This window comes from Capra hircus, chromosome 11 (assembly GCF_001704415.2).
Source record: "Capra hircus breed San Clemente chromosome 11, ASM170441v1, whole genome shotgun sequence".
Classification (NCBI taxonomy): domain Eukaryota; kingdom Metazoa; phylum Chordata; class Mammalia; order Artiodactyla; family Bovidae; genus Capra; species Capra hircus.
Genome location: NC_030818.1, coordinates 74,201,141 through 74,216,951, shown reverse-complemented (window position 1 = coordinate 74,216,951; position 15,811 = coordinate 74,201,141). Strand labels below are relative to the sequence as shown.

Below are 15,811 nucleotides of genomic sequence, written 5' to 3'. Positions count from 1 at the left end.
ATATTCAGCCTTGAAAACCCCTTTCTCAATTTTGAACCAGTCTGGTGTTCCATGTCCAGTTCTTACTGTTGCTTCTTGACCTTCATACAGGTCTCAGGAGGCAGGTAAGATAGTCTGGTATTCCCATCTCTTTAGGAATTTTCCTCAGTTTGTTGTGATAAACATAGTCAGAGGTTTGGCATTGTCAATAGAAACAGAAATAGATGTTCTTCTGGAATTCTGTTGCTTTCTCTATGATCCAGTAAATGTTAGCAATCTGATCTCTGGTTCCTCTGCCTTTTCTAAATCCAGCTTCTATCTTTGGAAGTTCTTGGTTCATGTACTGTTGAAGTCTAGCTTGAAGGATTTTGAGCATTACTTCACTGGCGTGTGAAATGAGTGCAGTTGTGTGGTAGTTTGAACATTATTTGGCATTGCCCTTCTTTGGGATTGAAATGAAAACTAAACTTTTCCAGTCCTGTGGCCACTGCTGAGGTTTCCAAATTTATTGACATATTGTGTGCAGCACTTTTACAGCACCAACTTTTAGGATTTGAAATAGCTCAGCTGGAATTCTATCACCTCTACTAGCTTTGTTTGAGGTAATGGTTCCTAAGGCCCACTTGACTTCACAATCCAGGATGTCTGGCTCTAGGTGACTGACCACACCATCATGGTTATCTGGGTCATTAAAACCTTTTTTGTATAGTTCTTCAGTGTATTGTTGGCACCTATTCTTAATATCTTCCTTCTCCAGAGGATCTTCCCTACCTAGGGATCAAACCCAAATCTCCTGCATTGCAGGCAGATTCTTTACTGTGTGAGCCACTAGAGAAGCCCTATGGCTCCAATACTCACATCTTAATTCAAAATTTTAGATTGTTATACAGAGTTGAAACTATTAGTATAAGAAGTATCTTGGTATTGGCCGAATGTGAGTGTGACGCAGGACACAAGTACTTTGGAAGCTACGTATTTGTTGTTTGTTTTTTCTTTGGTATTTATTCAGGAAATATCCATTAGGTACCTGCTATATACCAGGCTCCATGCTAGGTATTATCTCACAGTAAACTGGCTCCGTTTTAGTGATAGTGGGCAAAGGTTAATTTGTATTATTAAGTTCTAAACTTGTAAATGAGAGAGTCAGAGTTCATACCTAAATCTGATTCCTAGGCTTTTATTCTTTTCATTGATCTGTGCTGCTTTCCTTTCCCGAGTCTTATTCTGTACATTGTTATCCAAAATAAACCATTTAACTTCAAAACCTAAACTGTAAAAAGAAAAAAACTTGTAATAATTTTCCTGTATTAAGTTAGTAGAGTTTCCTCAATTTTAGAATTTTCATTAATTTAGCATCTTCCAAATTAAGGCAGCATAGTTACCAAAGAACTCTTGATGTTTCTGTAATCCACATAAATTATCTTAATGCATGCTTCAGTCAATTTAGTCAAGTCCGACTCTTTGCAACCCTGGTGACTCTTTGCAGTCTACCAGGCTTCTTTGTCCATGGGATTCTCCAGGCAAGAATAATGGGTTGCCGTGCCCTTCACCAGGGAATCTTCCTGACCCAGGGGTCAAACAAACATCTCTTATATCTCCTGCATTGGCAGGGGTTTTTCTACCGCTGGCACACCTGGGAAGCCCAAGTATCTTAATGTTTCCATGTTAATGTTCTCCGAGATTCTAGTTCTTTCTCACTTTACAGGGCGTGTCAATAAGTCAAGAAATTTGTCTCCAATAATTTTCATTACAAAAGTAAATCTGGATTTCTACGCAGACAGAAACATAAAATACAATATAAGCATTTGAGAAGATAGGTAAGATTTAAAATCTGTCCTTTAAAGAAAAATGGTAGTAGTTGATCAGTATTAACAAATCAATATTAACCTATTGAGATGAAATTCAAGTTGAATTTCAATTAGCAAATATGTACTCAGTTGAGTTGGTCAGTCGTGTCCGACACTTTGCGACCCCATGAATCGCAGCACGCCAGGTCTCCCTGTCCATCCCCAACTCCCAGAGTTCACTCAGACTCACATCCATCGAGTCGGTGATGCCATCTAGCCATCTCTGTCATCCCCTTCTCCTCCTGTCCCCAGTACCTCCCAGCATCAGACTCTTTTCCAATGAGTTAACTTTTCGCATGAGGTGGCCAAAGTACTGGAGTTTCAGCTTTAGCATCATTCCTTCCAAAGAACACCCAGGGCTCATCTCCTTTAGAATGGACTGGTTGGATCTCCTTGCAGTCCAAGGGACTCTCAGGAGTCTTCTCCAACACCACAGTTCAAAAGCATCGATTCTTCGGCGCTCAGCCTTCTTCACAGTCCAACTCTCACATCCATACATGACCACTGGAAAACCATAGCCTTGACTAGACAGAACTTAGCCGGCAAAGTAATGTCTCTGCTTTTCAACATGCTATCTAGGTTGGTCATAACTTTTCTTCCAAGGAGTAAGTGTCTTTTAATTTCATGGCTACAGTCACCATCTGCAGTGATTTTGGAGCCCAAAAAAATAAAGTCTGACACTGTTTCCACTGTTTCCCCATCTATTTCCCATGAAGTGATGGGACCAGATGCCATGATCTTTGTTTTCTGAATGTTGAGCTTTAAGCCAGCTTTTTCACTCTCCTCTTTCACTTTCATCAAAAGGCTTTTTAGTTCCTCTTCACTTTCTGCCATAAGGGTGGTGTCATCTGCATATCTGAGGTTATTGATATTTCTCCCGGCAATCTTGATTCCAGCCTGTGCTTCTTCCAGCCCAGTGTTTCTCATGATGTACTCTGCATATAAGTTAAATAAGCAGGGTGACAATATATAGCCTTGACATGCTCCTTTTCCTATTTGGAACCAGTCTGTTGTTCCATGTCCAGTTCTAACTATTGCTTCCTGACCTGCATACAGATTTCTCAAGAGGCATGTCAGGTGGTCTGGTATTCCCATCTCTTTCAGAATTTTCCACAGTTTATTGTGATCCACACAGTCAAAGGCTTTGCCATAGTCAATAAAGCAGAAATGGATGTTTTTTCTGGAACTCTTGCTTTTTCGATGATCCAGCAGATGTTGGCCATTTGATCTCTGGTTCCTCTGCCTTTTCTAAAACCAGCTTGAACATCTGGAAGTTCACGGTTCACATATTGCTGAAGCCTGGCTTAGAGAATTTTGAGCATTACTTTACTAGCGTGTGAGATGAGTTCAACTGTATCTGCAAAGCATTGTAGTTTCAATGGAGAGTGGAAAACAAGAATGGGACATAGTATTAACTCATGTTTATTCTACCTGAAGAAGAAAAATAAATGTATAAAAGGTTATCTACTCCTACTCAAAGAGCCATAGAAGAGATATTTAGGAAATAATGAAGAATAAGATTGGAAATGCAAAATGAAATTATATGTATGGAGCTATATTGTGCAATATTGTAGTCTCTAGCCACATCCATCTATTGAGTACCTGACATGCGGCGATGTGAATAAGGAACTGAACTTTAAATTTCATTTAATTTTAAATTTCATTTTCCACATTATGATAGTGACTGATGACTACCATATTGGACAATGAGCTCAATGGTGAAGAGCCAATGAATGTTTCAGCAGAATGATCCTAATGAGAAATACTGATGAGGAAATAGAATGACATAAGCAAAATAACATGAAATACATATTGTATCTTTTCTTGCCCTTTGTATATATTTATAACTAAGTATATATTTATATATTTATAACTTTCTCATTGTCCCACACTAATAATTTATCTTAAAATACCACCTTTTTGTTACAACTGTTTTTTCCAAAATATATTGTCAAAAGATATTGACAGATGGGAATTGTTAATATTTTTTAGGGCTTTGTCATAGCAAACATTTAACTTATATCCTTACACAGAAATTACTGGTTTTCATTAAAGACTTTTTTATCATTTATTATTTCACTAGATACTAAATTTTTCCATATTTTATTTGGTAAATGTGCCAAGATTTGGCTGAAACTGCCAGATGGGTAAGAAATCCTTGCAATTAAGTTTATATCCTGATTTTGGTACTGAGGGAGATTTATGCATGTAATAGATTTCCAGCAGAGTATGCCCTCTTCAGTTTACATGGTGTACCCAAGACAATAAAATAGAGCCTGTCTTCTTGTTGCTTAAAGTAATATGTAGCTTCAAAAATTATCAATTGGTCATTTTGTCTTTTTCATATGTCTTTAAAGTGTGATTGAAGCTCTTTCTAAAATGTCTTTGAAAATAGGACTAACATTTATTACAGGCTAAATTATATAGTCATTTGTGGTAATAATTCTTATATTTAAGTGAATATGATTTTTAATCTTGGTATAGCTGAATCTATCTATTAAATCTTCCTTAAAAAAGAATTCTATTGTATTACTGAAACACTGATGACATTTTCTTATTTAGTAGTCTGGTGTAGTCTTTATGTATTTTGTAAAAATCAACCAGTAGAGTTAGAGTTTCATCTGTTGTTAATAAAGCCTTAAGACAAATGTAAGTCATGTTGTGTAGATAGTGATTCAATTGCCTTGGTTTGAATAAATCTAGGTTTTATTCTGTATTAGTAATCAGAGGCTTTATTATTAATTTGCTTATTAGTAAACTAAATTCAAACATCAAAAATAATGTATATGACTAGAATAATTTGTCAGGATGGATCTTTTTGATTCACATTCCTGAGTGAAAAACTAAATTTGAATTTCAGTTAAAGAGTTCTGCAAACTAATCAAAACTTGGTGAATTTTGTGCTTTGTTGATATCTCAATAAAGATGTTTTTAAAAATCAGCCTGCTAAAGGGGTAGAAAAGCTTGTTAGAGATAATACTGGAAAGGAGAGAGGAGAAAGTTACTTCTCGGTCTTTTATAAAATAAATTTAAGGAGCTGCTGCATTATAGGGAAAGATTAGGTTGACTTTTTTGTGGTTTGTGGTTTCTTCATAATCACAACTTCTGTGAGGAGGCACCCATTCAAGTAGAACTGAATTAAAACTTGTCTTCAGACTGTATATTTCACCCCGAATCATTTCCCCCCCTCAGATATCTGCTTTATCTGAAGCATACCTAGAGTCTGAGCAGGTAGCAATTGGAAGGACATTTAAATGAGGTTCTAGGTAGAAATGAGGCTTGGTAACTCTCCTCTGCCCAAAGTGTAAGTGTCAGCATTTTAACTAGGTTTCTCTTTTGTTTGAAACAGTGATGACTCGTGGCACTGCCTCCAGCCCATCCTATAGATTCATATTGAATGATGGGACAATGCTTAGCGCCCACACCAAGTGTAAACTTTGCTACCCTCAAAGTCCAGACATGCAACCTTTCATCATGGGAATTCATATCATCGACAGGTACTTATTTGGAGAGTTTCATATGAAATAAGTCAGTTCACATATCTCTTCTTAGAGAAGAAAGTTTTATACTCTTGATGGCTAGAAAACGAGTTTTACATTAGGCATTTAACTAGCATGGTGAGAATATAATCAATATATCCATACTGAGTTTTATAGTTTTGTCGCCTAACAATAGCTTTGTTGTTCAAAAAGGGAGAAAGGAAAGGTGTGCCTGAATATATGCTTTAGGGATAAAAACCAAAAAGATGGCTAAAACTGTCCAGCTTTCCATATATAAACTTATGGTCTTATAAAAGATTCAAGTTTATTAGTATTGTTTTTTTTTTAATTTTAAAAGTGCTTTATTTTCATTAAGGCAAAACTCAGTGGCTTCTGAGTTCAAGTTGACAGTTTCCCAAGATACAAATTATTTAACTATCAACTTGAGATATTTGAATGTCACTGCCTCTAATTTGTTCTCCTCTCAAAATGTGTTTTACACTATTATATATGGTAAATTCATGAAACCATTCTTTTTTCCTATGAATTATTCAAGACTACATTTACAACTATTTAAAATTTAGCATTAAACAAAAACAAAGACATTTTCCCTCACTTCATCTTTCCCTCATCTGATATATTTGCTTATTGGAACATGGTAATACCAGTCACAAATCTGTTGTCCTAATTATGGATTTGAGTAAAAGAACTTGATGAAAATCTGAATTCAGTATTCTGCTTTTTCTAATTTTAGTTTAATTTATGCTTGTGAGTGGAATTAGCACAGTTCTTTTTTTCATATTGTGATTTCTCTTTCAAAACATCTGCTATGTCTGCATGTCACCCTTTTTAATTTTTACATCAGTGACACAGTATTTTCCTTACCCAGTCTTCCTCTTTGGAGTTGAAATACTTGAAAGCTATAATAAAGGGAGTCATGAGTAAATACTTTGTAACCAGAAGTGTGGGAAGTTTCTCTTTCCACCAAAAGTCTGATGTAGTGTTAATTATTTGTATTAACTTTTGTAAAGTTTTAAAGTATATATATTGGAAGTTTTCCAAGGCCAGGAAAGATTTCTTGCGCATTTAACTATTATCAAATGTGCAGTATCTTAAACATTATTTTCCCATGAAGTGTTCTAACATTTCACCATGGTACTAACAGTCCACTGTTTTCTTTAGTTTAAACTAATACAGAAGCTTTTTACTTGATAGTTTGCAACATTATTGAGGTTAATGGTCTTGTCTTATAATGTGCTTCATAAAATATTATAATGGAAACCAATGACGATGTCTGAATGTCTTTTCCCCTGTCTAGGGAACACAGTGGTCTTTCTCCTCAAGATGACACTAATCCTGGAATGTCAGTGCCCCGGGTAAACCCTTCCGTCAATCCCAGTATCTCTCCAGCTCACGGTGTGGCCCGTTCATCTACCTTGCCGCCATCCAACAGCAACATGGTACCCACCAGAGTAAACCGCCAGCAGAGCTCAGACCTTCATAGCAGCAGTCATAGCAATTCTAGCAACAGCCAAGGGAGTTTTGGATGCTCACCTGGAAATCAGATTGTAGCCAGTGTTGCCTTAAACCAGGGACAGGCCAGTTCCCAGAGCACTAATCCCCCTTTAAACCTCAATAATTCCCCTATGGAAGGTACAGGAATATCCCTTGCACAGTTCATGTCTCCAAGGAGACAAGTTAGTTCTGGATTGGCAACAAGGCCCAGGATGCCAAACAATTCATTTCCTCCTAATATTCCGACATTAAGCTCCCCTGTTAGCATGACAAGTACTGCCTGTAATAATAGTAACCGATCCTATTCAAACATCCCAGTAACACCTTTACAGAGTATGAATGAAGGACCCAATAACTCTGTTGGCTTCTCTGCCAGCTCTCCAGTCCTCAGGCAGATGAGCTCACAGAATTCACCTAGCAGATTAAATATACAACCAGCAAAAGCTGAATCCAAAGATAACAAAGAGATTGCATCCATTTTAAATGAAATGATTCAGTCTGACAACAGCTCTAATGACAGCAAACCTCTGGATTCTGGGCTTCTACATAACAATGACAGACTCTCAGATGGAGACAATAAATACTCTCAAACCAGTCACAAACTAGTGCAGCTTTTGACAACGACTGCAGAGCAGCAGTTACGGCATGCTGATATAGACACAAGTTGCAAAGAGGTACTCTCTTGCACAGGCACTTCCACCTCTGCCTCTACTAACTCTTCAAGTGGTTCTTGCCCCTCCTCTCATAGCTCACTGACCGAGCGGCACAAAATCCTACACCGTCTCTTACAGGAGGGTAGCCCCTCGGATATCACAACTTTGTCGGTGGAGCCTGATAAGAAGGACAGTGCATCTGCTTCTGTGTCAGTGACTGGACAGGTCCAGGGAAATTCCAGTGTAAAACTGGAACTGGATGCCTCCAAGAAAAAAGAATCAAAAGACCATCAGCTCCTACGCTACCTTTTAGATAAAGATGAGAAAGATTTAAGATCCACTCCGAACCTGAGCCTGGATGATGTAAAGGTGAAGGTGGAAAAGAAAGAGCAGATGGATCCTTGTAACACAAACCCAGCCCCCATGACCAAACCTGCTCCTGAGGAAATTAAACTGGAGTCACAGAGCCAGGTAGGTAATTCTTTACTTCATAGAATGAACATTCCTAGTTATTTTTTTCTTTTATTTTGTTCCATGCATAGATTATATTTGGATTCAGGCTATGTTTTGCCCTATCCATTGGGCACATATTAAAAGACTAATACCAATGGTTGAAAATCCACAGGATGCCCTCAAAAGTTCTCTTTGGAACCTTGGAGGGTTACAGAATTTAGTGTGGCATTCTAAGAAAGTAGATGTTTCTTTCGATAAAGTCAGAGTTCACATCTTTGGAGATTTTAGAGAAAATACCTTCTATGCCCCCTCCTCTCATCTCTCCACCTATTAAATCCAGCTCTTTCAGAATAGAGCCCAGAAACTTGTATTTTAAAGACTTCCCAGAGAACTCTGATAGGTAACTAAGTTTGGGAACCGCCAATGTAAGTGAAATGAGAGAGAAATGTGAGGAGGTGGACACGGGTGCCTAGTCTGGCTTGCTTTGCTATTTAATTTCCTTTGAAACATTTTCTAAAGTCATTTTCCTTCTTACTCTAACCACTCTCAACCCCCAGCCCCCATCAGATAGAGACTTTGAGTATTCCGGATAGTAGGGTATATAACATGCTCTGAAACAGAAGTAAATCCAAATAAACCTTTGTGTAAATTCTTATGGATCAGGAACCTCTTTGTTTAGGCTGGGGTAGCGGGTGGTGAAAAGTGATAGGCAGCTTCATTTATTGAATAATTGCAGTGGATTCTGAAGGAATTTAAGAAAAGCATAAAATGTTATTCCTCCCCACTAGAAGCTTATGCATTATTTAGAAAGAATATAGACATCCATGAAATAGCTGAAAATGTATTTTACAAAGCAGTTTATTAATAAGATTCTTCCTTGTGAAACCAAATTCACACTTAGTATGTATAGATCGTAGAGTTTCTTGAGTCAGCTTGATTTTTTGCCCTCATCTTCCAGAAGCCTCTCTCTTCTCTGAGGCATACTACATTCTAGGTACATGGAAGCCCTTCCTATTCCTGGGATAAGCCATATCTCTTCTAAGCATCTTCTGCTTTGCTCTCTTTTCTATGTCTGCTGAACTTCTACTCATCCTTTAAACACAGTTCACAATCGTTCACACACAGTACACAATCATTTCTGTAAAGCTTCCTGCAGTAGCTCTAGTTAGACATTCTTTTCCTCGAATGCTCAGAGTCTCTGTATTGTCTCTATTTACTATTTGTAATAACACTGTTTTGGTTATTTCTTTACACATATACTCTTCGAGAAGGTTGTCCTATGTTTCTTGGTACAGCTAAACTAATGTCATGTTTCTAAGCTGAATAATAGCTTTAAATAACATTAAAATTCTCAGTCTTTAAAATTGACTTCAAAAGTAACAGCTTCAAGAAAATGCCATTGTACACTATCTTGGCACATCTGTTTTGGTGTACATACATGCACTTCTGCTGAGTTTATACCTGGGGAGTGGAATTACAGGATCATAAAATATGTGTGTGTTCATCTTTAGCAGATAATGCCAGTTTTTCCAGGGTATGAGAATTCCTTCTAGTTGTTCCATGTCCTTATTAATACTTGGTGTTGTCTATCTTTTTAACTTCTAGCCATTCTGGGATCTGTGTAGTGATACTTCATAGTTTTAATTTGCCTTCCCCTAATAAATATCTGGGCTTCCCAAGTGGCACTAGTAGTAAAGAACCCTCCTGCCAATGCAGGAGACAGAAATACAGGTTCGATCCCTGGGTCGGGAAGATCCCCTGGAGGAGGGGATGGCAACCCACTCCAGTATTCTTGCCTGGAGAATCCCATGGACAGTGGAGCCTGGTTGGCTACAGTCCATCGGGTTACAAACAGTTGTACATTATTGAAGCGATTTAGCACACAATAAGTATTTATTGGTCATTTGAATGTTTTCTTTTGTAAATAGTCTGTTGAAGTGTTTTGCCCATTTTCCCAATATGTTGTATTTTTCCTATTGATATGTAAGAGTTCTTCACACATTTTGGGCGAGTCATTTATTGGTTATATATTTACAGATGTCTTCTCTATACTGTGTCTTGCCTTTTCTCTCTGTTAATGGTGCTTTTTGATGAAGTGAAGTTCTTCATTTTAATGTAGACTCCAAATTGTCAGTTTTTTCCTTTTTGATTAGTAGTTTTTGCACATGCCACAAAAGATGTGTTTAAAAATAGTCATAGTAGTTTTACTTACATTAGCCCCAAACCAGAAAAATTCCCAAATCCGTCACTAGAATTGATAAATATATATTGTAGCATATTCATACAGTGGGACACTATTCAGCAACAGAAACAAAATGAACTGCTACTACCTGGAACAGCATGTCTAAACTTCAGAAATGTAATGTGAAAGAAGCCAGACGTTTAAAAAAATATGTACATATAATTCTACAATCTAGGAAGAAATTTTAGTTGAATCAAGTAATAAAACCCAAACAGCTAGACATTTTATGTTTATGAATTATCTTCAAGTAACTGTCATGGAATAATGTTGCGAAATAAAGGTCAATTTTCTCCTATGCCTAGCCACAGACAGATGTAAGAACTCCCTACCTATGATAGAAAATACATTTCCTACTCTGTTAAGTCTTTAAATGGGAAGTGACCTTTCTGGGATATTTGAAGCTAATATTCATTAAAAAAATTTTGCAAACTTTAAGAAATTATTTTTAAAAAGTATGTCAATGTAAATATATTTTTTACTCCTTCATAAAGTAACCATTTTATAAAATTTTGAAAAATATGACAGGAAAAAATCACTCATGATGTCATTGTCATTAGCAGAGTGCTCTCAATATCTCTTTCCAGTTCAGTCTTTTTCCAGTGTGACATTTTATACCAAAATATAATAGATAAGCAGTGTGTGTATGTTGCCTTATATCCTGCAGTGTATCAGTACCATAAACTTCCACATTTTGTTCCAGTGTTAGGTCATGCTATTTCATCGAGGCCCCAGTCTTTCTAATTATTTCTTCTTTCTTCATTCTCTCATAGTCACACTCAATTCATATATTTTAAAGGAACAACTTGTTTTCTACTTTCTTTCAGGTGAAAGTGTAGAATGTGCTTCCTCTAACTTTGGTTTCCGTTCTTAGTTTACAGCTGACCTTGACCAGTTTGATCAGTTACTACCCACGCTGGAGAAGGCACCACAATTGCCAGGCTTATGTGAGACAGAGAGGATGGATGGTGCAGTCACCAATGTGGCCATCAAATCAGAGATCCTGCCATCTGCACTTCAGTCCACCACTGCCAGGCCCACTTCCAGGCTGAACAGTATGTGTTGGGGACAGAACTTCATTTTAAATGTTTAATGATGATATGGATTAGAGCTTTGTCTCTCATAATTATTGTGTGGACCTTTTGTTTATTGGGAGTGAAGTATCTTTTCATTAATGCCACAGTAAGTAGTATATAGTTGATTTTAGATATATGAATGTCACTCATCTTGTGTATTTTAAGTTATAGTATAGTCTCTACTTTTTAATAGGTAATTTTAAGGTGAGCAGTTGATATTAAGAGTAATTTTATGTTCTCACCCAACCCTTCCAGAGTAGGACTTTCAGAAGTATAATGTTGGGTCAGATTATGTTTCCAAAGTGTCTTTCTTGAACACTAGTTCCATAAATTGTGAAGAAAAGTATTTTGTGCTGACATATACTGGATAAATGCTTCATGACATATATACCATTCCTTAGTGTATATTAGAGGTTTTATGAAGTCCTGTGTTAGAGAAACTAGTTTAGTTTTTTAATTTTTTTGCTTTTCTTCATACCAGTTTATTTTTTAATTCTTTAAAAAATTACACATTTTTTAAAGTTTACACTCCATTTACAATTATTATAGAATATTGACTATATTCCCCATGTTGTATAATACATCCTTGTTGCCTATCTTATGATTTAAATTTAAATATTCCTTTAACCCAACATTTACCAAACTTTCCTTGATTATGGAATTCCTTTTGTCAAGTAATATGTGTCACCCCACAGAATGAGTTTTTCGTGGAGACAACTGTGTTGAAATAGGTCATGACTGCTCTCGCCCACGTTAATATTTTCCTACTTAAGAGACACTTTGAATAGTGTATTTCCAGTTCATGAAGATAGAGCTATTATATTATTTTCACCTGTCAGATTTGAAGTTGAAAAAAATAGTGGTGATAATTCCATTGTGTGACCTTGAAAGTAAAGGAGACTAACCAGCTCACTTTCAAAATTTGCCTATCCCTCATCTCATGGGACCAGATGTGGGGCTTGTTTATTTCAGTCATACCTCAGCTTTTAGCTATCATGACACAATTCCTGAAAGCTTGCCAAGATTTCTAGGCATTTGGAAAAAAAACCTCAGATCATCTCTGACATTTTGGGAAGCAGTTTTTCAGCTGACCAGAACACCAGATGAGAGCAGGAGCCTAGGTTTAAGTCTCACATTTCCCATTTATTATTAATAACAGCTATACCTTCAGCAAAAGAATGTTCTGAGCCTCATTCTCTTTATCTACAAAATAAAGATTTGTTGTTGTTCAGTTGTTTTAAGTCATGCCCGACTCTTTGTGATCCCACACACTGCAGCACGCCAGGCTCCCCTGTCCTTCACCATCTCCTGGAGCTTGCTCAGACTCATGTCCGTTGAGTTGGTGAGGCCATCCAACTGTCTCGGCCTCTGTCGTCCCCTTCTCCTCCTGCCTTCGATCCTTCCTAGTACTGGGGTCTTTTCCAGTGAGTCGGGTCTTTTCCAGTGATTCAGCTCTTTTATTATTATAACATAAGAATTAGATGAAATGATTTCAGAAGTCTTCTAATTGAAATTAGACTCTAGACTCTGGGATATCAGGCACAGGTAGGGAAACAATGAGGTATAAGGCCAAAAGGAGATAAAATAAGAGTTTGTGAATTGATTGGTTCGATCCTGGTCCTTCCCCTTCTGTTGTGGGAAACTGGAGGAGTTATCTTGAGAGATACCACATGGCCAAAAGAAGATGTTGGGATGTGGGTATTTATGGGGAAATCCCTAAAGTGCAAAGGTCATGCTGCCATCTTAAATATCCAATAGTGGGACTTACCTGATGGTCTGGTAGTTGAGACTCTGTGCTTCCAATGCAGGGGGCACAGGTTCGACCCCTGCTCAGAGAACTAAGATCCCACATGCCAAATGACATGACCAAAAACTAAAAATAAATAAAATAACAGTAATAAGTGTCCAACAGTGAAGGCTACAAGCAGGCACAAGCCTTACACAGAACCCAACCAGTCAGTGTTTTAGAATACTGTATCTGTTTAGAACAAACACAGCCAAAGACCATCAGGACTTGAAGCCTGTAACATAAAAGAGAGCAAACTAACCAGATAAAAAGAGTATACAGTGAAAATATATAATGATGTATATGGACTAACAGTTTTTGAAAAGATACATCATCCATGAAGAAAAAAAAGGCAAAAGCAAGAAAGGACTTTTGGAAATCAGATATCCAAAATTTTTAAATTTCAAGAGAAATATTAGGAAATAAGACAGAGAAAATCTTTCAGAGAAAGCAAAAGACAAATAGAAAGTAGGCAAGAAAAAGTTAGGTTGATCTACGAGAGCCAATAGCAACTAATAAAAATTTCAGAAACAGTGAGGGGGGGAAAGAGCTTTCCAGGTGGCGCTATGGTAAAGAACCTGCCTGCCAATGCAGGAGACACAAGAGACGTGGGTTCAATCCCTGGAGAATCCTATGGACAGAGGAGCCTGAAGGGCTGTAGGCCATAGGGTTGCACAGAGTCAGACATGACTGAAGTGACATACCTTGCAGTATGCATGAGGGGGGAAGATGGACAAGAAGATATTTTCAAACAAACAAAAAAAGGATTTTCTAAAACTGAAGGACATAATTCTTCAGAGTGAAATGATTCAACAAGTATTCAACACACACACACACACACACAAGACCTGTACCAAAACTTATTATCATATAGTTCTAAAACATCAGAGATAAAGATTCTAAAAGCTTGCAGAGAGCTGTGAATTGTATACAGTGAATTGTAATGACCAAAACTTGGAAGCTATCAAGCCACAGAAAGACATGGAGAAACCTTAAATGGATATTGCTGAGTGGAAGAAACCAACCTGAAAAGGTTACGTACTTTATGATTCCAACTATATGGCATTTTGGAAAAGGTAAAACTAGAGACAGTAAAAAGATTAATGATTGCCAGGGAGAGGGATAAATCGGCGGAACATGGGTAATTTTTAGAGCAGTGAAACTATTCTGTATGATACTGTAATGGTGGATACATGTTATTTTACATTTATCAAAACCGCTAGAATGAGCAATGCAGAGTGAACCCTAATGTAAACTGTGGGCTTTATTTAATGAAAATGTGCCAGTGTTCATCAATTCTAACAAATATACCACACTAATGTAAGATGTTAATAATAGGGGAAATAGCCTGATCTAAAAAATGGGCAAAGAATTTTAAAATATATTCCGTAAAAGAAGATATGAAAGTTGCAAGTAAGCACATAAGAAGATGGTCAGTGTTTTTAACCATCAAGGAAATGTGAATTAAAACTATAATGCAGTACTGCTACATACTCATTGAAATATCTAGCATTTAAAAAACTGACAAAACAAAATGATGGCAAAGATGTGGGGCAACTTGAACTTTGGTGTTGCTGGTAGAAATGTAAAAGGGTAAAACAGATTTGGAAAATTGTTCAGCCGTTTCTCTTAAACATGCTTTTACCATGTGACCCAGCAATTCAATTCTTAGTTATTGGAGACAGAGCCAGATGAAAGCATGTGTTCATCAAAAACTTGACCACAAATATTCACATAGCTTTATTCATGGTAGTCTCAAACGGGAAACAGTTTGAATGTTCATCAACAAGGAAACGGCTTATTTATAAAATGAAATACTGGTCAGCAGTGAAAAGGAAGGGACTGTTAGTGCAGGGCATGAATTATTCTCAAAAATCTGATGAGTGGAAAAAGTGAAGATCATTGGTTGCCAGTGGTGGGGTGAAAGTAGGGAAGATTGATAGCCAAGGAGCCGGAGGGAATTTTTAAAGGTGATAGAAATATTCTGTTTTCCTGATTGAGGTGGAAGATTATGTATGGGTTTATACTTTTGCCAAGTTTATTGAACTGTGCACTGAAAATCAGTGCATATTTATACAAACTCTATATTAATAAAGTTTATTTTAGAAATACCAGCGGTTAGAATGATTTCTGACCTGTAATCAGGCATCCAACTTCTAGTAGTTGTGAAGGCTGAAATAAAGACATTTTTGGATATAAAAGGACACAAATACTTGCATAGTATTTTACCTTCTCTAGTTAAGGCCCTTGAAGATATATTGGATTGGCCAAAAAGTTCATTCGGATTTTCTGACAAACTTTTTTGCCAACCCATACTTCAGAAAGGGAGAAAACCAAAAAAGAGAGGCTTACAGGGTCCAGGGAAACAGAGGATCTGAAAAGAAGTCCAGGAATGATAGGTGATCAGCCAGATTAGAGAACAACACATGTAAATTGGAGTAGCAGGCCCAAGTCTTCTGAAAAGACGGCCTCCAAGAAAGAAATGAAATTTCTCTCTGCGTTTGTAGAAAAGGTTATTGATAGATTTATGTCAAAAATGTTGAAGCATCTGAAAAAGTCTCCCAGAAAAGTAGGAAAATGAAAAAAATAAACTAATTGTTAACTCAAGGAAAATGAAAGCATGATATAAGAAGGGATGTTTGTATACAATATGACTTAGCAGTAAGTAATATTTGGTAGTCCTAAGAATCTAAATATTAATATTTTATTTTTAAAAAAGCAATGATCTCTGTTAGGGAATTGGGAGCATAGGAGGTAGTAAGAGTGGTAGATGTGAGGAAACTG

General features: G+C 36.9%; 1 protein-coding gene across 6 annotated transcripts in view; it reads left to right on the top strand.

The window, feature by feature from the left end:
* NCOA1 (nuclear receptor coactivator 1) overlaps positions 1-15,811 on the top strand; it is a 218,146-nt gene that overhangs the window by 155,174 nt on the left and 47,161 nt on the right. For all 6 annotated transcript variants that reach the window (XM_018055562.1, XM_018055561.1, XM_018055564.1 and 3 more), the window contains exons 11-13: positions 5,176-5,323; positions 6,624-7,944; positions 11,040-11,220. In XM_018055562.1, coding sequence (XP_017911051.1) covers positions 5,176-5,323; positions 6,624-7,944; positions 11,040-11,220 — 1,650 coding nt within the window. The remainder of the gene's footprint in view (positions 1-5,175; positions 5,324-6,623; positions 7,945-11,039; positions 11,221-15,811) is intronic.